At 43.4% G+C, this 23,750-nt stretch overlaps 2 protein-coding genes across 2 annotated transcripts; both read right to left on the bottom strand.

Moving 5' to 3' along the window:
* Positions 1-342: 342 nt before the first annotated feature.
* LOC115199897 (probable peptidyl-tRNA hydrolase) lies at positions 343-10,326 on the bottom strand. The gene is made up of 5 exons (XM_029762433.1): positions 9,795-10,326; positions 3,902-4,121; positions 1,403-1,502; positions 1,254-1,299; positions 343-1,047 (listed from the first exon to the last, which is right to left on the bottom strand). Exons 1-5 carry the CDS (start codon positions 10,011-10,013, stop codon positions 778-780), a joined length of 855 nt encoding a protein of 284 aa, XP_029618293.1. The 5' UTR covers positions 10,014-10,326; the 3' UTR covers positions 343-777.
* A 2,235-nt stretch (positions 10,327-12,561) lies between these two features.
* On the bottom strand, positions 12,562-13,846 carry LOC115199582 (natterin-3-like). The gene is made up of 3 exons (XM_029761915.1): positions 13,832-13,846; positions 13,138-13,389; positions 12,562-13,083 (listed from the first exon to the last, which is right to left on the bottom strand). The coding sequence occupies exons 1-3, from the start codon at positions 13,844-13,846 to the stop codon at positions 12,562-12,564; spliced, it is 789 nt and encodes a 262-aa protein (XP_029617775.1).
* Positions 13,847-23,750: the final 9,904 nt, after the last annotated feature.

Genomic DNA, 23,750 nt, shown 5'->3' with positions numbered 1-23,750 from the left:
TCCTACAATGTTTGGCCCCCATTGTTTTCTCCCCCGCCCTTTCTTTCGCCCTGCATCGCAATCTATTTGGCCCATTCTATCAGTTTTCCATTCTCTCACTGCCTCTTTCTGTACTTTTTATATGGTCCTTTCTCAGTTTTTGTGGACTGGTATTCACTTTGGTGAGAATCCTACACTTATTGACTGTTTGCTACTACTCAGTAAGAACGCTCGTTGATTAAAAGTGTGGTTATAGGCTGACAATTAAAGGATGGAATCAATATGTTGTATCAGGAAATACACCAAAGACAATGAGTTTAGATGATGTGAGACTTTGGGTGGCTGAAACATGAATGAACCATGTTCTCTTAACAGGAAAACCCTCAGTTTATTCACTATTAGTTCAATTTCTTCTCAATGCCATTGGTAAGATGGTTGTTTAATCATTTTAATATCAAGTATTGGTCTCTCCTTAGACCTTGCACATAATTAGACCACCAAAAGCCATACACATGGTAGTTTGGGAAACTTAAAAAGAAATGCATACTGCATACCAATCTAGATCTATGCGATGATTATCTTATACATATCTAAATTCTTTGTCCTTGAAACGAAGTGTGCTTACTTGGCATTCATTTCACATACATCCTAAACCAGAGCATAAACAAAGTCATAATAAATAAAAACATGTACACACTTTCATATTTCTGCAATAGGCAGCTTTGTTTCAGCAGCAACAAAGCTACTATCCCAGAGTAGTCATAGTTTCACTAGCTCTGTCAAAGTGTCTCGTCAGTCTCAGGTCTGGCCAGTGGTCGTGTCCTTTCGTGGCGCGCTTAAACTCTCCCTTTGTTTCCCAGTCTGTGATGCTGGTCTGCCTCCAGGTGGCGACAGTGGGGACTGCACATTCTCCTTGTCAGTGAGCTGGGAGAGGAGAATGTCCACACTCTCTTCTAAAACCCCACTCAGAACCTTCTGCTCCTCCTGAGAGAAGCGGCCCAGAACATGCCGGTCCACTGATGTTTTACCTGATGGTCTGCCAATCCCAACACGCAGTCTGGGCATCACCTGGGGGTACAAGAATAGAATAGTGCTTTATTGTCTGTCTTTTTGCTCTTCCCTGCCCCCCCCCCCCAGACAACAGTTCCCTTTGACAGACATGACATTTCTCTGGATTCTCTAGCACTTTCCCCAAATTTGTCAAAGGGAACAGTCATCTCTCAATTCCTCCCAATGTGGGAAGGGAGAGTAAGTCTGTGTGGAAAATGACTTACATCCGTCTGCAGACACTCAACACAGGACCGCACACCATTGTGACCCCTGTCAATCAACAACATATAGAATGAGCACAACGTTGGGAAGATCACATTGTTGTCAGATAGCGTCATTAGTCATGCTGATATCTGTCTGGGAATCAACTCACCTGGCGCTCCCTCCTTGTTTCATAGCAAGCTTTCCAAGAGGCTTATCCAACTCATCATGAACCAGCAGTATGTGCTCAGGCTTGATGCTGTATTTACCCGCTTGATACAAGGTAATTAAAAACAAAATATCATTAACAACGATATCATTAATATCATCAAATATCATTAACAAACAGGAAAGCAAAGGCTAGCCTTTTCAAACAGAAATTTGCATCCTGTAGCACAAACTCCAAAAAGTTCTGGGACACTAAAGTCCATGGAGAATAAGAGCACCTCCTCCCAGCTGCCCACTGCACTGAGGCTAGGAAACACTGTCACCACCGATAAATCTGCAATAATTGAGAATTTCAATAAGCATTTTTCTACGGCTGGCCATGCTTTCCACCTGGCTACCCCTACCCCGGTCAACAGCCCTGCGCACCCCACAGCAACTTGCCCAAGCCTCCCCATTTCTCCTTCACCCAAATCCAGATAGCTGATGTTCTGAAAGAGCTGCAAAATCTGGACCCCTACAAATCAGCCGGGCTAGACAATCTGGACCCTCTCTTTCTAAAATTATCCGCCGAAATTGTTGCAACCCCTATTACTAGCCTGTTCAACCTGTCTTTCGTATCGTCTGAGATCCTCAAAGATTGGAAAGATGCCACGGTCATCCCCCTCTTCAAAGGGGGAGACACTCTAGACCCAAACTGCTACAGACCTATATCTATCCTACCCTGCCTTTCTAAATTCTTCGAAAGCGAAGTTAACAAACAGATCACTGACCATTTAGAATCCCACCGTACCTTCTCCGCTATGCAATCTGGTTTCCGAGCTGGTCATGGGTGCACCTCAGCCACGCTCAAGGTCCTAAATGATATCATAACCGCCATCGATAAGAGACAATACTGTGCAGCTGTATTCATCGACCTGGCCAAGGCTTTCGATTCTGTCAATCACCACATTCTTATCGGCAGACTCAACAGCCTTGGTTTCTCAAATGCCTGCCTCACCTGGTTCACCAACTACTTCTAAGACAGAGTTCAGTGTGTCAAATCGGAGGGCCTGTTGTCCGGACCTCTTGCAGTCTCTATGGGGGTGCCACTGGGTACAATCCTGGGGCCTACTCTTTTCTCTGTATACATCAATGATGACGCTCTTGCTGCTGGTGATTCTCTGATCCACCTCTACGTAGACGACACCATTCTGTATACTTCTGGCCCTTCTTTGGACACTGTGTTAACTAACCTCCAGACGAGCTTCAATGCCATACAACTCTCCTTCCATGGCCTCCAACTGCTCTTAAATTCAAGTAAAACTAAATGCATGCTCTTCAACCGATCGCTGCCCACACCTGCCCGCCCGTCCAGCATCACTACTCTGGACGGTTCTGACTTAGAATATGTGGACAACTACAAATACCTAGGTGTCTGGTTAGACTGTAAACTCTCCTTCCAGACTCACATTAAGCATCTCCAATCCAAAATTAAATCTAGAATCGGCTTCCTATTTAACAACAAAGCATCCTTCACTCATGCTGCCAAACATACCCTCATAAAACTGACTATCCTACCGATCCTTGACTTCGGCGATGTCATTTACAAAATATCCTCCAACACTCTACTCAGAAAATTAGATGAGGTCTATCACAGTGTCATCCGTTCTGTCTCCAAAGCCCCATATACTACCACCGCTGCGACCTGTATGCTCTCGTTGGCTGGCCCTCGCTTCATATTCGTCGCAAAACCCACTGGCTCCAGGTCATCTACAAGTCTCTGCTAGGTAAAGCCCCGCCTTATCTCAGCTCACTGGTCACCATAGCAGCACCCACCCGTAGCATGCGCTCCAGCAGGTATATTTCACTGGTCACCCCCAAAGCCAATTCCTCCTTCGGCCGCCCTTCCTTCAAGTTCTCTGCTGCCAATGACTGGAACGAACTGCAAAAATCACTGAAGCTGGAGACTCATCTCCCTCACTAGCTTTAAGCACCAGCTGTCAGAGCAGCTCACAGATCACTGCACCTGTACATAGCCCATATGTAAACAGCCCATCCAACTACCTCATCCCCATACTGTTATTTTTAGTTTGTTCCTTTGCACCCCAGTATCTCTACTTGCACACTCATCTTCTGCACGTTTATCACTCCACTGTTTAATTGCTATATTGTAATTATTTAGCCACTATGGCCTATTCATTGCCTTACCTCCCTTATCCTACCTCATTTGCACACACTGTATATAGACTTTTTCTACTGTATTATTGACTGTATGTTTGTTATTCCATGTGTAACTCTGTGTTGTTGTTTGTGTTGCACTGCTTTGCTTTATCTTGGCCAGGTCGCAGTTGTAAATGAGAACATGTTTGCAACTAGCCTACCTGGTTAAATAAAGGTGAAATACAATTTAAAAAATGAAAAAATTCATAGTACACTTAGCCTACTTTTGTACAAATTCCTCAGACAGTCAAAACTCAAAATGCATAAAATGTAAAAAAGACATCAAGAAGACAAGATTCCTCACCTGCTTTGGCCACAGATACACCGTTTATGTTCATCAGTAGTCGTGGTCGGAGAAGCACGATTTGGGTGTCCTGGATGTCAGATACGATGACCTCACCGGACACATGCCTATCACCACGCCAGCTGTCAGCTACCCCAAGCCGGGAAGCAAGTGCTTCCAGCACTGCCATGCCTACGCTGTGGCGTGAACTGTTCATTCCAGGGTTTCCCAGTCCCACAACCTGCACAACGACAATAAATACATATTTTCCATCTTTGCATATTATATTTCTCTAAACGCCACTGGTGAGCACAGTGGTTCCCCTTCCACAATAACATATTGATTTGTGTCATGTTAGTCACACATTTTTAACTAACAATAACAAAAAAATCTATGATCAAAATCAGTTTTTGGCTCATAATTGTGCCAGGGAGCCTTGTTTTTAGAGCTCTTCATGTCTAACTTATAATTATGAAGAATACAAATGTAGAAGCCCCAGGTAGCCTACATTGCTGCTACCCCACGTAGCAAACTTTAAAGACATAACCCGCCTGCGAGAATCCCTTGATGTGTCCTAATACATGTGCATAAAATTCAGCAAAATGGACAGCGTGAACTAAATCAAAGGACTGATCGCAGGCGAAGCGAGCCCTTCATCACGGCTTATTGTGAAATAGACACGTAGGCCTTAGCGGAATAAACTCCACTCAATGGTGTAGGAAGTTTCTGATGACTCCACCAACGCAGTGGAGCGGAGACCAGGCTTTGTGGAATCTAGCTCTGACTACATCAATTCGCCCAAGGTCAGTCGTTCAAAAACTGTAAATTATGAAACCCCGTCTGGTACTTGTTTGTCCTTTGTAGTTGCGTGCTTTTCTTTGTTTGCTGAAATCCATACTTTTTCAATAAACATGAATCAAATACAACCAACGACTGTTTCCCTGCTGAGATTCAATTGGCACATTCGAATTAGAGCTGATTTTCCATCTTAGAGCCACAGCCATGAACAAAGAGTTGGTGGTTGCATTTGGTTAATGTTTATTGAAAAATTATGGATTTCAGCAAACAAAAAAAGGCACCTAACTACAGAGGACAAACATAGGTAGAAGGTAGGCATTTCAGAATATTATTTTTGAATTAAGTATTGACCTTAGGTGAATCGATGTAGTCGGAGGCAGATTCCACAAAGCCTGGTATCTGCTCCACTCCGTTGGTGGAGTCATCAGAAACTTTCTTCATCAAATCAAATTTGATTTGTCACATACACATGGTTAGCGGATGTTAATGCAAGTGTAGCGAAATGCTTGTGCTTCTAGTTCCGACCATGCAGTAATATCTAACAAGTAATCTATCTAACCTAAAAATGTCACAACAACTACCTTATACACACAAGTGTAAAGGAATGAAAAAGAATATGTACATAAAAATATATGAATGAGCGATGGCCGAACGGCATAGGCAAGATGCAGTAGATGGTATAGAGTACAGTATATACATATGAGATAAGTAATGTAGGGTATGTAAACATTATATAAAGTGGCTAATGATACATTTATTACATCAAGTCTTTCATTATTAAAGTGGCTAGAGATGAGTCAGTATGTTGGCAGCAGCCACTCAATGTTAGTGATGGCTGTTTAACAGTCTGATGGCCTTGAGATAGAAGATGTATTTCAGTCTCTCGGTCCCAGCTTTGATGCACCTGTACTGACCTTGCCTTCTGGATGATAGCAGGGTGAACAGGCAGTGGCTCGGGTGGTTGTTGTCCTTGATGTTCTTTTTGGCCTTCTTGTGACATCGGGTGCTGTAGGTGTCCTGGCGGGCAGGTAGTTTGCCCCCGGTGATGCATTGTGCAGACCTCACTACCCTCTGGAGAGCCTTACGGTTGTGGGTGGAGCAGTTGCTGTACCAGGCGGTGATACAGCCCGACAGGATGCTCTCGATTGTGCATCTGTAAAAGTTTGTGAGTGTTTTTGGTGACAAGCCAAATTTCTTCAGCCTCCTGAGGTTGAAGAGGCGCTGCTGCGCCTTCTTCACCACGCTGTCTGTGTGGGTGGACCATTTCAGTTTGTCCGTGATGTGTACGACGAGGAACTTAAAACTTTCCACCTTCTCCACTATCTCCACTACTGTCCTGTCGATGTGGATAGGGGGCTGCTCCCTCTGCTGTTTCCTGAAGTCCACAATCATCTCCTTTGTTTTGTTGACATTGAGTGTGGGGTTATTTTCCTGACACCACACTCCGAGGGCCCTCACCTCCTCCCTGTAGGCCGTCTCGTCGTTGTTGGTAATCAAGCCTACCACTGTAGTGTTGTCTGCAAACTTGATGATTGAGTTGGAGGTGTGCATGGCCACGCAGGCATGGGTGAACAGGGAGTACAGGAGAGGGCTGAGAACGCACCCTTGTGGGGCCTCAGTGTTGAGGATCAGCGGGGTGGAGATGTTGTTACCTACCCTCATCACCTGGGGGTGGCCCATTAGGAAGTCCAGGACCCAGTTGCACAGGGCGGGGTCGAGACCCAGGGTCTCGAGCTTAATGACGAGTTTGGAGGGTACTATGGTGTTAAATGCTGAGCTGTAGTCGATGAAAAGCATTCTTACATAGGTATTACTCTTGTCCAGATGGGTTAGGGCAGTGTGCAGTGTGATTGCGTCATCTGTGGACCTATTGGGGCGGTAAGCAAATTGGAGTGGGTCTAGGGTGTCAGGTAGGGCGGAGGTGATATGATCCTTGACTAGTCTCTCAAAGCACTTCATGATGACGGAAGTGAGTGCTACGGGGCGATAGTCATTTACCTTCGCATTCTTGGGAACAGGAACAATGGTGGCCCTCTTGAAGCATGTGGGAACAGCAGACTGGGATAAGGATTGATTGAATATGTCCGTAAACACACCAACCAGCTGGTCTGCGCATGCTCTGAGGACGCGGATGGGGATGCTGTCTGGGCCGGCAGCCTTGCGAGGGTTAACACATTAAAATGTTTTACTCACGTTGGCTGCAGTGAAGGAGAACCCGCAGGTTTTGGTAGCGAGCCGTGTCAGTGGCACTGTCCTCAAAGCGAGCAAAGAAGTTGTTTAGTTTGTCTGGGAGCAAGACATGGTCTGCAACGGGGCTGGTTTTCCTTTTGTAGTCCGTGATTGACTGTAGACCCTGCCACATACCTCTCGTGTCTGAGCCGTTGAATTTTGACTCTACTTTGTCTCTATACTGGCGCTTAGCTTGTTTGATTGCCTTGCGGAGGGAATAGCTACACTGTTTGTATTCGGTCATGTTTCCGTTGACCTTGCCCTGATTAAAAGCAGTGGAGTGGAGTTTAGTCCGCTACATAAGCCTATGACTCATTCTAAATACGTGACAGGTCACGTAAAAGTCCACATTTTCTCAAAGCACAACGGCCACAAAAAGTTCCAATGCACCGGTTGTAGATTTGTGGCTGCAGAAAGGCCTGTTGAAAGACTCTGCCATGCTTTTGCCATTGTTCCAATTCATCTTCCCCATAATTAGAACTGTGAACTTAAAGAAAATAAATAGAAGATTTATTTTCTGTATTGCAATAGCCTGCTTTCAAACTGATCGGTATTCCGCTACACGCCTAGTCGTTATCAATAACTAACATAACTTGTATGCCTAAAACAATCTATTATCCATCTAATAATAAAAACAGAAATTTGTCAAAGTTAGTTAAAAGCCATAATTTTCTATTTTAAATACTTTTTGCCTAGTGAGCTTTGCAGCCCAAAAGACACTCGTACCCAGGAAGGTGATGGCTACAGTAGTAGGCTAAGGGACCTAACGTCTCCTCCTGCCAAATCTCCTCATGTGCCTGACAGCCAGTGGCTCTACGACTCCTGCAGACTGGGCATGACTTTGTTATAACCACTGAGAGGCTGGACCTGTGCTTTTATAGGCTTTACCTTGGAAACAAAAATGTTATAAATGGCATTGACATGATGCATAAAAAAAGATAAAACGTATCAATAAGTGTGTTTTTTAATATAGCGGGCAGATCAGCTTTAATAGCGCAGATAGATTGTATATTCAATCAAAGTAATTGTCTGCAACATTTCCAATCCCCCATATGTTTTTTGGTATATACACAGTACCAGTCAAAAGTTTGGACACATCTACTCATTCAAAGGTTTTCCTTTATTTTGACTATTTTCTACATTGTAGAATAATAGTGAAGACATCAAAACTACAAAATAACACATATGGATTCATGTAGTAACCAAAAAAGTGTTAAACAAATCAAAATATATTTTATATTTGAGATTCTTCAAAGTTGCCACCCTTTGCCTTGGCTGACAGCTGTGGTATATCAGACTGTATACCACGGGGATGACAAAACATGCATTTTTACTGCTCTACTTACATTGGTAACAAGTTTATATGAGCAATAAGGCACCTCAGGGGTTTGTGGTATATTGCCAATATACCAGGGCTAATGGCTGTATCCTGGCACTCCGCGTTGCATCGTGGGTAAGAACAGCCCTTAGTGGTGGTATATAGGCCATATACAATATATGTTTCTAAACACTTCTACTCCCATTGATGTGGATGCTACCATGATTATGGATAGTCCTGAATAATGATGAGTGAGAAAGTTACAGATGCACAAATATCATACCCTCAAGACATGCTAACATTTCACCATTACAATAAAAAGGGGGAGGTTAGCATTTTTTGGGGGGGTATGATATTTATGCCTCTAACTTTCTCACTCATCATTATGCACAATTCATTTAGGATAATCCCTATTAATGGTAGCATCCACATGAATGTAGAAGTGTTTAGAATCATATTCTATTCTTATTTATAATAAAAGTGACTCCAAAAGGACAATACATTACTTACCATGCATTTCTATTGGGCACAAAATAATCTGAAACACAACCAAAACAAACAGCAAATGCATCCAACTAGTTTGTAGTCACCAGCTTGATGTAGTCATTGTGTGCTATGAATGGGACCAAATACAAAACTTTTGACTACTTAACTACACATAAGTGAATTTGTACCAATACTTTTAGTCCCCTAAAACGGGGGACTATGTACATAATGTGCTAAACGGTTCACCCGATACGGATGAAAATAACCTCAAATTAAAGCTGACAGTTTGCACTTTAGTCAATGTATCATTTAAAATCCAAAGTGCTGGAGTACAGAACCAAGAGAAAACAAAAATGATCCATATCCCAATACTTTTGGTGCTCATTGTAGCTCTGGTCGTACTCATTGATGAGATTGTATTATCTGTCCCAGGTTACCCGGGTGGGAGGACTATACACTGGGTGAAAAGTGATTGCATTCACTTTGGTACTGGGCTGCCTCCCGAGCATGAGTCGGCTCAAAACAAGTGAGTTAGCCTAGGCTAGATTAAGCACGTGGAGTAATGAGTATGATTCTGTGTTTTCACATGCAAAAGTCATTACTTTTGATTTTAAAAAATGCTTTATCTGCCTTCCCAATGAAAACTAATTTGAAATTCTAACATCTATTTTATGGAAAAGAGATGCATGTTTCTGGACGAGGCACCATGCTACATTGTTGACAACATGATTTCAAAAGGGCGCTCCTCCCTCACCAATTGTGTCCGTTAACGTCACAGGTCATAGTCCGGTGCACCGTACCTCAGGTTAATATTGACAATAACACACAGGAGCAATTTTTTTGTATTTCACTTTTATAACGTAAAAACATAGATACAGTTTGTCAAATGTACGTCAAACGTTTAAAGTGTTGGCATTTTAGCTAACCTTAACCTAATTATCCGAACCGGCTACATTAATTCTCCTAACCTGCTTGAAAAGTCAATTCCGACAAACTGTATCCAATCTAGTCAAAACAGTGTCTGCGGTGCACTGACTACAACATATTTGGGTAGCAATAGTTTTTCTTTAATAATTAACTTACCAGTCTCCGGCGAGAATTTGTGTGGACTCCTGCTTCACTGCCCATCATTGGTCCAACGGATCCAGTCAACAAAGCTCGATTTATCAGTTTTAATAAAAGTCGTCTCATTGTGACAAAGTTCAGCAGAGTCTTGAAAAACGGTGACACACAAAGCCAAAGTTTAGACCTACCGACAACAGTGACGTTTCCCAGGTTGTAATGTCTCTGGACGTTTCTCATAAGCACAGAAAAGGCAACGTTACAAACACTTTTACGGTCATAACTTCATGTTCTCTTGCAGTGACATTGTGAGTAGTGTCAAAAGCTTACTGTCTGTGACCACCATCAATAGTTTAGAGCCAATAACGTACTCCTGACGTTTCAGTTCAGTAATAAACGAATATATTTGAAATGTCTATAGTTTAAAAATGTCGGATCTCGCTATAAAATTGAGAACACAAAAGAAGAAACATTGGAAAAGGATATCTATGTAGTTATTTTGGTAAAAAAACAGACCTGCAGTACCATGCAACTTTGACATTAATCAAAGAGACTGGTGGACAGAAAACGGAAAGGGTTCATTGTGACCAACTTCTGCTCTTTTCAACCATACCGCCACCTAGCTTGGAGGTTTATAAATTCACTTACGGTGTCTTCAGAAACTATTCACACCCCTTGATTTTTGCCACATTTTGTGGTGTTACAGCCTGAATTTAAAATGGATTAAATTTAGATTTTTTTTTAATGATCTCCACACAACACCCCATTAGTCAAAGTGGAACATGTGTTTAGAAATGTTTACAAATTAATTAAAATGAAAAGCTGAAATGCCTTGTGTCAATAAATATCCAAGTCTACAGAGTTCAGGGGTAAACATGTGCTTAGCAAGTCACGTAATAACTTGCAAGGACTCACTCTGTATGCAATTATAGTGTTTAACAGGATTTGTAAATGACTACCCCATCTCTGTACCCTACACATACAATTATCTGTAAGGTCCCTCAGTCAAGCAGATAACTAAAGCACAGATTCAACCACAAAGACCAGGGAGGTTTTCCAATGGTTCGCAAAGAGGGCACCTATTGGTAGATTAGCATGCTGCAGTTATTAATTACACTTCGGATGGTGTATCAACACTAGCTCAGTTGTAGGAGGAGAAGGAAACCGTTCAGGGATTTCACCATGAGGCCAATGGTGATTTTAAAACAGTTACAGAGTTTAAGGGCTCTGATAGGAAATAACTGAGGATGGATCAACAGCACTGTAGTTACTCCACAATACTAATCTAAATAACAGAGTGAAAAGAAGGAAGCCTGTACACAATAAAAATATTCCAAAACATGCATCCTGTTTGCAATAAGGCACTGAAGTAACACTGCAAGAAAAGTGGCAAAAAATGATATTTTTGTCTTGAATACAAAGCATTATGTTTTGGGCAAATACAACACAAACATCACTGAGCACTACTCCTCATATTTTCAAGCATGGCGGTGGCTGCATCATGTTCTGGGTATGCTTGTCATCGGCAAGGACTAGGCAGTTTTTTAGGATAAAAATAAACGGAGTAGTCTGCTTTCCAACAGATTCACTTTTCAGCAGGACAATTACCTAAAACACAAGGCCAAATATACACTGGAGTTGCTTACCAAGATAACATTGAATGTTCCTAACTGGCATAGCTACAGTTTTGACTTAAATCGACTTGAAAATCTATAGCAAGACTTGAAAATGGCTGTCTAGCAATGATCAACAACCAACTTGACAGATATTAACACATTTTTTAAAGAATAATTGCCAAATATTGTACAATCCAGGTGTGCAAAGCTCTTAGAGACTTACCCAGAAAGACTCACAGCTGTAATCACTGCCAAAGGTGATTCTAACATGTATCAATTCAGGGTATTGAATATTTTTCAAATGAAGATATATTAGTGTTTTATTTTCCGTTATGATTCTTTTTGATCATTTTCTTCCACTTTGACATTACGGAGTATTTTGTGTATATCGTTGACAATTTTTTTTTATTTAAATCCATTTTAATCCCACTTTGTAACACAACAAGATGGGGGAAAAGTCAAGGGGTGTGAATACTTCCAAATGCACTGTATACACGCCTTAACACTCATAGCAAATGCACAGTGTAATATGCATAGGCTACTGGTTTGGAAAAGGGATTTTGGACCTTTCAACATTGTGCAACTTTATGTGCTGAAATTATATTTCACTTCAATAGGCTATTGAAACGAATGATGATGATACAGCATTAGGTGCATGTACCTCAATCAGCCTGACTAACCGGTGTCTGTATGTAGCCTCATTACTTTTATAGCCTCGCTACTGTATATAGCCTGTCTTTTTACGGTTGTTTTATTTATTTACCTACCTATTGTTCACCTAATACCTTTTTTGCACTATTGGTTAGAGCCTGTAAGTAAGCATTTCACTGTAACGTCTACACCTGTTGTATTCAGCGCACGTGACAAATACACTTTGATTTGATTTGATGTAGCCTACAGGAGTAAATGAGTTCAATGAAGAAAAGAGAAAAATAACATTTTGCACCAAGATCATATTTATTGTCTAGAAACATACTGCAAACATTTATTTTCTTGACACAATAACACACAACTAACCAGCGGTTTAATCTGAATATGGAGATACAGTATATCAGTTTATTATTATTGATGAAAAATTCTTGCGACACAAGGGTTCTAATTTCTTCACTTTGTGTCTGGAGAGATACCGCGGGCACATTGGCGTTCAAAATTCACACATCTAGAATTCTGTCTCAGAGGTCTGTCACATCAGGGTAGCAGGGGATGGAATCAGGGACAGGCTGGCATCTCTCAACGGCAGCATTAATCTCCCCCACCCTCACACCATCATAAGTCCCTGTGATGGTGGTCCAGTGGGTGTCTCCATTATGGTAGGTCTGGCTCAGTCTACCCGTGAAGGGGATGTCGGCTGTCATCTTCCTGCCCTCCATCCGCACGGTACAGGAGTGGTTGGGAGGGACCAACAGTTCCACAGAGATGGAGTGGCTGATGGACTCCACCATGGTGGTACTCTCTGAAAAGCTCACGGTCTGCTGCTTGGTGAAGTCCATGGTGCCTGGACTGAGGATGGGCACCTTGGCTGTCATGGTGGTGGAACTGTTGTGGCTTCCCCTGCCGATGTCCCAGTTCTTCTCAACAGTCCTGGTCTTCTCCAGCAAGACCGTCTTCTCTACACTGCTGCACTCCAGGTTGGTGACCCTGACGAACTGCAAGGCCTCAAGAGGGTGGTTGAACAGCTCGATCTGGTTGTTGGCCTACTCCAGGTGAGAGATGTGCTGGCTGTAGGCATCCGTGTTGGTGGCCAGGACCTGGTAGCTCTTGTACCAGTAGTCATCACCCTCCAAGGGCAGGAAGAAGGCTTTATGTTGGTTCACAACCTTTCCCAGACCGTATTTGTTCTTGCCAACATATATCTCAACGCCTGGGCAGGTCTTGACAGTATGATGAGGGACAGCATCGTATTCCTCCTCGATCCACTCCACAAACTCAAAGTTGTCCATGTTGACCAGGACTTCGAACTTGGAGGATGAATACTCCAAGTTCAAAGACCACCATAGTCCCTGTGCCCAAGAACAATAAGGTAACCTGCCTAAATGACTACCAACCTGTAGCACTCACATCTGTAGCCATGAAGTGCTTTGAAAGGCTGGTCATGGCTCACATCAACACCATTATCCCAGAAACCCTAGACCCACTCCAATTTGCATACCGCACCAACAGAGCCACAGATAATGCAATTTCTATTGCACTCCACACTGCCCTTTCACACCTGGACAAAAGGAACACCTATGTGAGAATGCTATTCATTGACTACAGCTCAGCATTCAACACCATAGTGCTCTCAAAGTTCATCACTAAGCTAAGGACCCTGGGACTAAAAACCTCTCTCTGTAACTGGATCCTGGACTTCCTTCCCCCATCATGGTAAGGGTAGATAACAACACATCCGCCACGCTGAACACGGGGGCCCCTCAGGGGTGTGTGCTCAGTCCCGTCCTGTACTCCCTGTTCACTCATGACTGCAGGGCCAGGCACAACCCCAACAGCATCATTAAGTTTGCTGATGACACAGAGACCTGGCCATGTGGTGCCAGGACAACAACCTCTCCTTCAACGTGATCAAGACAAAGGAGAAGATTGTGGACTACAGGAAAAGGAGGACCGAGCACGCCCTGATTCTCATCAACGGGGCTATAGTGGAGCATGTTGAGAGTTTCTAGTTCCTTGGTGTCCACATCACCAACAAACTAACATGGTCCAAGCACACCAAGACAGTCGTGAAGAGGGCACAACAAAACCCCTTCCCCTCAGGAGACTGAAAAGATTTGACATGGATCCTCAAATCCTCAAAAGGTTCTACAGCTGCACCGTTGAGAGCATCCTGACTGTTTGCATCACTGCCTGGTATGGCAACTGCTCGGCCTCCGACTGCAAGGCACTAGAAAGGGTAGTGCGTATGGCCCAGTGCATCACTGGGGCCAAACTTCCTGCCATCCAGGACCTCTATACCAGGCGGTGTCAGGGGAAGGCCCTAAAAATTGTCAAAGACTCCAGCCACCCAAGTCATAGACTGTTCTCTCTGCTACCGCATGGCAAGCGGTACCGGAGCGCCAGGTCTAGGTCCAAGAGGCTTCTAAACAGCATCTACCCCCAAGCCATAAGACTCCAGAACATCTAATCAAATGGATACCCAGACTATTTGCATTGCCCCCCCCCCATTTTACGCTGCTGCTACTCTCTGTTTATTATCTATGCATAATCACTTTAATAACTCTACCTACATGTACATATTACCTCAATTACCTCGACTATCTGGTGCCACCGCACATTGACTCTGTACCTGTATATTAGCCTCACTATTGTTATTTTACTGCTGCTCTTTAATTATTTGTTACTTTTATTTCTCAATTTTTTTGTATTTTTCTTAAAACTGCATTGGTGGTTAATGGCTTGTAAGTAAGCATTTCACTGTAAGGTCTACACCTGCTGTATTTGGCGCATGTGACAAATAACATTTGATTTGATTTGAGTAGGGGGTAGCTGCAGCCCAATATGGCAATATGTAAATGCATGTATCTTAACATGCTTTCATGTTGTAAACATGTTACATTTATCACGTTTAATTGCAGTTGTGTAGTCTACTGTGCGCAATGTCATTTTTAAACTTGTCGATGTGCCATGCTAAACACTGATAGCAAGCTTGGGTAAGGGCAGACCTATATGGGTTGCATGCCCGGCTGCCTATGATGACCAATTTACGAAGCGAGTGGCTCGGGCAAAAATAGCCTACAGCCTACGGTGATAACCGTCTGATACTAGGACGTTATAATATGAGGAGATTAAAATGAGGTTATCCTGGTGGAAGATATTCATGTTTCCTCACTATTCCTTTCATCAAAATTTGAGTTGTCTATGTGAAAATGATTGAGACTGTACAATACAGTACCTCATGACACACAGTATTATACCAGTAATAATTTGTCATGTTTGCTTTCATAAAAGTTTGAGTTGTGTATGTGATTAAAACTGTTTTAGCGTCCTCAAAAAACTACTTTAACCGTTATCAAAGTTGTATTTCCTAGCGAAACGGGGTGATACGTGATGGAAGACCAACACCTGAGCTTATGGACCTAAATCAAAGGAAGGGACAGAAAATCACACCACCATTTAAATCTGAGTGGTATCAACGGAACGACTGGCTGTGAGGCTGCGCTGCTAGCAGCCGACCCTACTGCTTCTCATGCCTGCTGTTCTACACCAGCGACAACGTGTGGACAAGAGCCAGTTACTGCAACTTGAACAACTTGCCTATAGTGCTCAACAAGCATGAAAAGTCTGTCTCATATCCAAAGCCAGATAGCTCTTAAGACATTTGGCAGCTCACTGATAGATCTGGCATTGAATGAACAACGGAGATTGAACATCAGCATGCACAGTGCAAAGGCAAAAGATACAAGATTTTGAAAGACCTAATAAATGCTAGGCCACATGCTGCCTAGGTAAACAGGAGTCTGTAATTCATGGCAACGATGAGAGTGCCAGATCAACAAACGGGCAACTCTGGAACTATTATATGCCTTTGTTTCTATGAGTGATTCGAGCAGAAATGCAATGAACTGGGCCTGACTGAAAGCGAAACTCATAGAAACAGCCAATCCGAGTATCTACTACAACATACTGGACAATGTCAATGTTCAGATGAGAGCCAGGTTTGACCACTGAAAAAGAACCGGTCTCCAGTTGGGTAGAGTAATAAGGCAACCTCACACAGAGTTACTCACACTAAACAACTTTATTTCCAGAGGACATATGAGATGGATGTGGTTCTGTACAGAGAATAGTTATGAATGAATATGCTAATAAAGGAATATGCTAATAAACATGATAATGAATGAGTAATAAATAACACAAGAGCAATAATAATATTGACTGAATACGGAGATAGTGACGTAAGCAAAGGACTGTTTAATACATACCATCAACTACTATTAGCAAACAGCAATAGTAACAACCAACAGTAAATGCACAAGTTTCAGTAACAACATCACTCTTGTCCACTTGGAGAGACTGGGGAGGATCTGGGATGAGCAGGCAGAACAACCCTGTCTTAGAGCATTTTGTATTAGTCTATACGTAAATATTAAATTCTTCATGTAGTATGATACAGTATGTTACGTTTGGTATGGTTGCATAAGACAGATGGTTACTTAAGGCAAAAACAAAAGTTGGATGATGGGTGGGTGTATAACGCAAATGTCTAGCAACCCAAAGGTTGCTAGTTCAACTCTCATCATAGACAATTTTAGCTAATTTGCAACTTTTCAACTGCATACTACTTTTTAGCTACTTTGCAACTGCTTAGCATGTTAGCTTACCCTAACCCTTTTAGCTAACCCTTCACCTAACCTTAAATTAGCAAGCTAGCTAGAATTTGTAACATATCATACATTTTTGCAAATTCGTAACATATTGTAAGTTTTGCAAAGTCGTAACATATAATACAAATTGTCAAATGTAACATATCATACAAAATGGGTGATGGACATCCACAAATGAATACATACCATACCATACGGAACGTAACATATACTAAATAGAGTAACTCAGATTTACGTACAGAATAATATGATATATATGCTCTGAGACCAGGTTGGGCAGAAGCCAGGTGTCTGGCCCCCTAGCAACCTATCGGTGGCCTGGAAGCTGAGGTCACTTTGGGGAAATAGTTTATGATGCCCTAGTCTCTCTGGAACCGTCGGGATGGGTGGAGTGAGCTGCATGAAGTTATAAAACTCACAGGCAGGGAAATCCATAACAACCACTCTGGTGATTTTAAGTTCCTTGGCTTAGTGGACTGCAAAAACATCGAAACAATGTCACAAAGGTTTGACAGCTGCAAACTGGAGAGTCTGTCAAAATATGCAAAGTACTTCGATTTTGAGGGAGTTAAGGCTGATCTTGTCTATTGTACAGTTCACAAATGGTATGAGACAAATCGCCTGGACAGCTCCTCAGCTTTTTGTTCCATCATGACCTGACACAGACTGTCCCCGAGGTGACAAAGTTACTGCAGCTGGTCCTCACTATACCAGCTACAACAGCATCCGTTGAGAGGTCATTTTCTGCGCTGAAATGGATTAAGACATACAGTCGAATCCGGGCCGATCAAGGACGACTCTCATCCCTTGCCATCATCTCCATCGAGACCGAGAGACTTTTAAAACTGAGGGCCAACAGGGAGGAGTTTTACAGTTAAGTCACTGATGTCTTTATCCAGCAGGATAAAATGATGGACTTCGTTTACAAGTAAATATAAGTGCAAGTGTTTATTTACAGTAGAGCAGTCTACTATTATTAAATTACGTGTCTATGTAAGTATATATCTCAACAGGGGCGGTTTAATGCAGGGGCTTACCAGGGCTGAAGCCCAGGCCCGTGGGGGCCCAAGAGGCAGCAAAATAAAATAAAAAGTAAAACAATTGTAAAAAAATAATACATATTTATACACTGAGTGTACAAAACATTAAGGACACCTGCTCTTTCCATGACACCAGGTGAATCCTGGTGAAATCTATGATCCCTTATTGATGTCACTTTTTAAATTCACTTCAATCAGCGTAGATGAAGGGGAGGAGATGTGTCAAGAACTTCAACGCTGCTGGGTTTTTCATGCTCAACAATTCCCTGTGTGTATCAAGAATGGTCCACCACCCAAAGGACATCCAGCCAACTTGACACAACAGTGGGAAGCATTGGAGTCAACATGGGCCAGCATCCCTGTGGAATGCTTTCGACACCTTGTAGAGTCCATGTCCCAACTAATTGAGGCTGTTCTGAAGGCAAAATGGGGGGGTGCAACTCAATATTAGGAAGGAGTCCTTAATGTTTTGTACACTCAGTATACATATATACAGTACATATTAGATATGTACTACCGTTGAAAAGTTTGGGGTCACTTAGAAATGTCCTTGTTTTTGAAAGAAAATAAAACATTTTGTCCATTAAAATAACATCAAATTGATCAGAAATACAGTGTAGACATTGTTAATGTTGTAAATGACTGTCACGTCCTGACCATAGAAAGCTGTTATTTTCTATGGTAGAGTAGGTCAGGGCGTGACAGGTTTTTTTTTCTAGTTTCGATTTTCTCTGTTGTTATGTTCTAGTTTTGTATTTCTATGTTGGGCTTTTTTTTAGATTATCTCCAATTAGAGGCAGCTGGTCATCGTTGTCTCTAATTGGAGATCATACTTAAGTAGTTGTTTTTCCCACCTTGGTTTGTGGGAGATTGTTTTTGAGTAAGTGTATGTTGTAACTCTTCGTCACGGTTTGTTGTTTTGTTCATTCAGTTTATTTGTATGTATTGCATAGTTTCACAGTTTAATAAAGAAAATGTGGAACGATACACACGCTGCACTTTGGTCCGCTCCTTCATCCTACGACAACCGTGACAGAATCTCCCACCACCAAAGGATCAAGCAGCGTGGTAAACAGGAATGGACATGGGAGGAAATCCTGGATGGGGCAGGACCCTGGACAAGGCCCGGGGAGTATCGTCGTCCTAAGGAGGAGATTGAAGCAGCGAGAGCAGAACGGCGATATTACGAGGGGTTATACCATCAAGGCAAGCAGGCGGAGACAGCGAGAGAGGAACAGCGACAATACGAGGGACTAGCACGGCAACGACGGAAGCCCAAGAGGCAGCTCCAAAACAAACATTTTTTTGGGGGGGCACACGGGGAGCTTGGTGGAGTCAGGTTTGGGACCTGAGCAAACTCCTCGTGCTTACCGTGGAGAGCTGAGGGGTGAACCAGAGCTAGTCAGCAAGACGAGTGAGGAACTCGACGCAAGATTCCGGAGAGAGGTGTTAGCATTGAGAGCGCTGCAGAGCGGGCGTGCTGAGGAGCGTGACACCAGTCCGGTGTCATATGCACCAGTTTCACGCATCTGGCCTTCAGTGCGCCTCCCCAGTCTGGTATGTCCTGTGTCTCCTCCACACACTCGCTTGAGGGAGCGTGTGACCTGTCAGGCACCATGTTTTGCGGTGATACGCACGGTGTCTCCAGTGCGCATTCACAGCCCAGTGCGTCCTGTGCCAGACTTGCTGGGCTAAAGTGAGCATCCAGCCAGGACGGATTGTGCCAGCCCTATGCTCCAGACCTCCAGTGTGCCTCCACAGCCCAGTACACCCTGTGCATGCTCCTCGTACTCACCCTGAAGTGCGTGTCACCAGTCTGGTGCCACCTGTGCCAGCCCCACGCATCAAGCCTCCAGGGCGCCTGCCCAGTCCGGGGTGTCCTGTTCCTGCTCCCCGCACTCGCCCTGAGGTGCGTGTTACCAGTCTGGCGCAACCTGTGCCAGCCCCACGCATCAGGCCTCCAGTGTGCATTCCCAGTCCAGAGCTTCCGGCGACAGTTCCCAGTCCAGAGCTTCCGGCGACAGTTCCCAGTCCAGAGCTTCCGGCAACGGCCCACAGTCCGGAGCCTCCTGAGATGGCCCACAGTCCGGAGCCTCCTGAGACGGCCCGCAGTCCGGAGCCTCCTGAGACGGCCCGCAGTCCGGAGCCTCCTGAGACGGCCCGCAGTCCGGTGCCTCCTGAGGCAGCCCGCAGTCCGGTGCCTCCTGAGACGGCCCGCAGTCCGGTGCCACCTGAGACGGCCCGCAGTCCGGTGCCTCCTGAGACAGCCCGCAGTCCGGAGCCTTCAGCGACGTCCCGCAGTCCGGAGTCTCCAGCGGCGGTTCGCAGTCCAGAACCTCCAGCGGCGGTCCGCAGTCCAGAGCCTCTGGTGATGATCCTCGGTCCGGGTCCTTCGGCGACAATCCAGGGTCCGGGGACACAAAGCGGAGGGATCAGCGGGCGGAGCGGGGGTTACACCCTGAACTGGAGCCGCCTCTTCTGCTGGAGGATCCGCGGGATGAGGAGGTTCTTCGTCCTGCACCAGAGCCGCCACCGACATTAGTCACCAACCCTAACCCTCACTTTGTTTTGTTGTTGTTATAGGTGACGTTCGGAGTCCGCACCTTTGGGGGGGTACTGTCACGTCCTGACCATAGAAAGCTGTTATTTTCTATGGTAGAGTAGGTCAGGGCGTGACAGTTTTTTTTCCTAGTTTAGATTTTCTATGTTATGTTCTAGTTTTGTATTTCTATGTTGGGCTTTAATTGCCTCTAATTGGAGATCATACTTAAGTAGTTGTTTTTCCCACCTGGGTTTGTGGGAGATTGTTTTTGAGTAAGTGTATGTTGTTACTTCGTCACGGTTTGTTGTTTTGTTCATTCAGTTTATTTGTATGTATTGCATAGTTTCACAGTTTAATAAAGAAAATGTGGAACGATACACACGCTGCACTTTGGTCCGCTCCTTCATCCTACGACAACCATGACAATGACTATTGTAGCTGGCAGATTTTTTATGGAATATCTACATAGGCGTAGAGAGGCCTATTATTAGCAACCATCACTCCTGTGTTCCAATGGCACTTTGTGTTAGCTAATTAAAGTTTATCATTTTAAAAGGGTAATTGATCATTAGAAAACCCTTTTATAATTATGTTAGCACAGCTGAAAACTGTTGTTCGGATTAAAGAAGCAATAAAACTGGCCTTCTTTGGACTAGTTGAGTATCTATTCCATGCGAGAAATTGCCAAGAAACGGAAGATCTTGTACAATGCTGTGTACTACTCCCTTCACAGAACAGCGCAAACTGGCTCTAACCAGAATAGAAAGAGGAATGGGAGGCCCCGGTGCACAATGAGCATAATGACAAGTACATTAGAGTGTCTAGTTTGAGAAACAGATGCCTCACAAGTCCTCAACTGGCAGCTTCATTAAATAGTACCCGCAAAACACCAGTCTCAATGTCAACAGTGAAGAGGCGACTCCAGGATGCTGGCCTTCTAGGCAGAGTTGCTCTGTCCAGTGTCTGTGTTCTTTTGCCCATCTTAATCTCTTCTTTTTTTGAGTCAGTCTGAGATATGGCTTAATATTTGCAACTCTGCCTAAAAGGGCAGCATCCCGGAGTCGCCTCCTCACTGTTGACATTGAGACTCAAATGTTTCCTTTATTTTGGCAATTTCGACCTGTTGCCTACAGTCAAGAAGGCCGCAATTTGGGCAGCATGCAGGCCAAATATACAGCTTGTTGTGTTGTGGCCATAGACATACAGTGAGGGAAAAAAGTATTTGATCAGCAGGGGATCAAATACTTTTTTCCCTCACTGTATAATCCATAGATAGGTTTTGGAACCTCTTACCTTGGCTTTTTTAGTGTTAAACTCATGGGTACATTAGCAATGGCTGTCAGTCCTTGACTTGAATGTGAACTGCCATCTATGGATTATATTTCTATGGTTGGTTGTGGCTGTCTGTTTTCCTTTTGCAGATTTCAAAATACAATTGTGGGAAAAACATACAGTTGGGAAAGCAAATGCTTACCGCTGAAAAGAGAAGACTAATCGGTCTATAGAAACAATTATTTCTAAACAACTTCCAATTTTTAGCGAACAGCAGCACAGTTTTTCAAAGTACAAATGTTCCCCGTCTGTGGATATCTTATAAACGCCACTGCTCAACTGTAGCCTAAGCCGCATCGCAAACGTTATTATAGGTTATTATAGGCCTACTCGTTGGCATTTGGGTTGCTGTCTGTGGTGTTGAAAGTTGTCTGTTCGTGCGGGCCTGTTGCGTGTGGCACAAGCTATTAGGGCCTGTGAATGTGTGTCTAATGGTTGCGCTGCGTACCAGCTGCTGTTTGATGGTTGGTTGTTGTTGTTGTTTGATGGTTACTTTGTGATCGTGTCATACTGATGACTACCGTAACAAAAATCCGCTTTTTGACTGTGCGTGTGTGAGTGAGAGATGGGGACGTGGGGGGCAGGGTGGTCATTAGAAAGTGCCTACCCGGCCTCAGACCTCACCGCACATCACTGACACACACACACACACACACACACACACACACACACACACACACACACACACACACACACACACACACACACACACACACACACACACACACACACACACACACAGAGCTTAGATCTGAACTGCTACACTTTTAATATTTTTTTAAATAATTTATTTTGTGAAGATTTAGCACTTTCAATTTTGTAAAATTCTCTGTCTTCTTTGCAGGCATTTCAACATTAATATCAATATGCAGTCCCCATCTACAGTATTTCATACTCTTCATTCATTGCAAATACTTCAGCATATTGCTGATGGACTGAATACATTGATATGTCCACTTGTAGGGCTTGCCTATCGTTTACTTCAGAGAATTGTGTTCTGAAATCACAAAAACTGCCTCTCCAGCTTAGAACATTTGAAATTACATTGATCGAAGCATTAGTCACTGTATTTTTATGTTCCATGAAGCAGATGAACAATACAGGGAATCGTGATATTGGTATTCAGCACAGAGTTAACAGTGATGGTATGTGTTATACAGTAGGTAGATGTAAGAAGGCTGTTTTACCTTGACAGGTTCCTCCTCCAGTGGCTTGATCTGCAGGCCCCTACAGCTTTTTAAACCTCCCTGCAGGATAATTGCCCCTAATAAAGCAGCCAGTGTTATGGTGGCCCCATGCCATTTGGACTAGTACTCTTACTGTATATGAGTCTCTTGCTGCTGCTTCCTCACAATTTCTTTTAGTTATACTGTACAGTTACAATGTACATTGCTTATTGTTTTAGTGATGAAAAAAGTGAATTAAAGATGTGACTTGTGCCCATGTGTGTGTATAGTCATTTTATGCCGTTTTGGTGCCCTTGCAGTGGTTGTCTAAGAGAAGTCATGCACTGGGCTTAACTTGTTCGCAAACATAATCATAGGTTGAGAGGATACCTTTCTATCCCATTACAACAGTGAACATGAGCTTTTTTATATTAGTGTACATGATCTACCGGAAATCACATATCATGTAAAATAACAGAATCACATTGCGTAAGTAAGGCTTTGTCATTATGATGGTGGTGCTATTCTGATCAAATCAAATGTTATTTGTCACATGCGCCGAATACAACAGGTGTAGACCTTAACAGTGAAATGCTTACTTACAAGCCCTTAACCAACAATGCAGTTTTAAGAAAAGACCTAAGAATAACAAATAATTAAAGAGCAGCAGTAAATAACAATAGTGGGGCTATATACAGGGGGTACCGGTACAGAGTCAATGTGCAGGGGCACCGGTGTCGAGATAATTGAGGTATTATGTACATGTAGGTAGAGTTATTAAAGTGACTATGCATAGATAGTAACAGAGAGTAGTAGCAGTGTAGAGGGGGGGGGGGGCAATGCAAATAGTCTGGGTAGCCATTTCATTAGCTGTTCGGGAGTTTTATGGCTTGGGGGTAGAAGCTGTTTAGAAGCCTCTTGGACCTAGACTTGGCGCTCCGGTACCGCTTTCTGTTTCTCTTT

The sequence above is a fragment of the Salmo trutta genome, chromosome 9 (genome assembly GCF_901001165.1).
Source record: "Salmo trutta chromosome 9, fSalTru1.1, whole genome shotgun sequence".
Lineage (NCBI taxonomy): Eukaryota > Metazoa > Chordata > Actinopteri > Salmoniformes > Salmonidae > Salmo > Salmo trutta.
This window is presented reverse-complemented; position numbering and strand designations above follow the sequence as displayed.

Excerpts from the sequence above, each read along its gene's own strand:
- LOC115199897 (XM_029762433.1), bottom strand. The coding sequence starts at position 10,013 with ATGAGAAACGTCCAGAGACATTACAACCTGGGAAACGTCACTGTTGTC. Across the intron at positions 1,503-3,901 it reads TGTATCTGTGGCCAAAGCAG|CGGGTAAATACAGCATCAAG; the intron begins GTGAGGAATCTT and ends CCTTGTATCAAG. Across the intron at positions 1,048-1,253 it reads TTGAGTGTCTGCAGACGGAT|GTGATGCCCAGACTGCGTGT; the intron begins GTAAGTCATTTT and ends TTGTACCCCCAG.
- LOC115199582 (XM_029761915.1), bottom strand. Across the intron at positions 13,084-13,137 it reads ACTGGTACAAGAGCTACCAG|GCCAACAACCAGATCGAGCT; the intron begins GTCCTGGCCACC and ends CACCTGGAGTAG.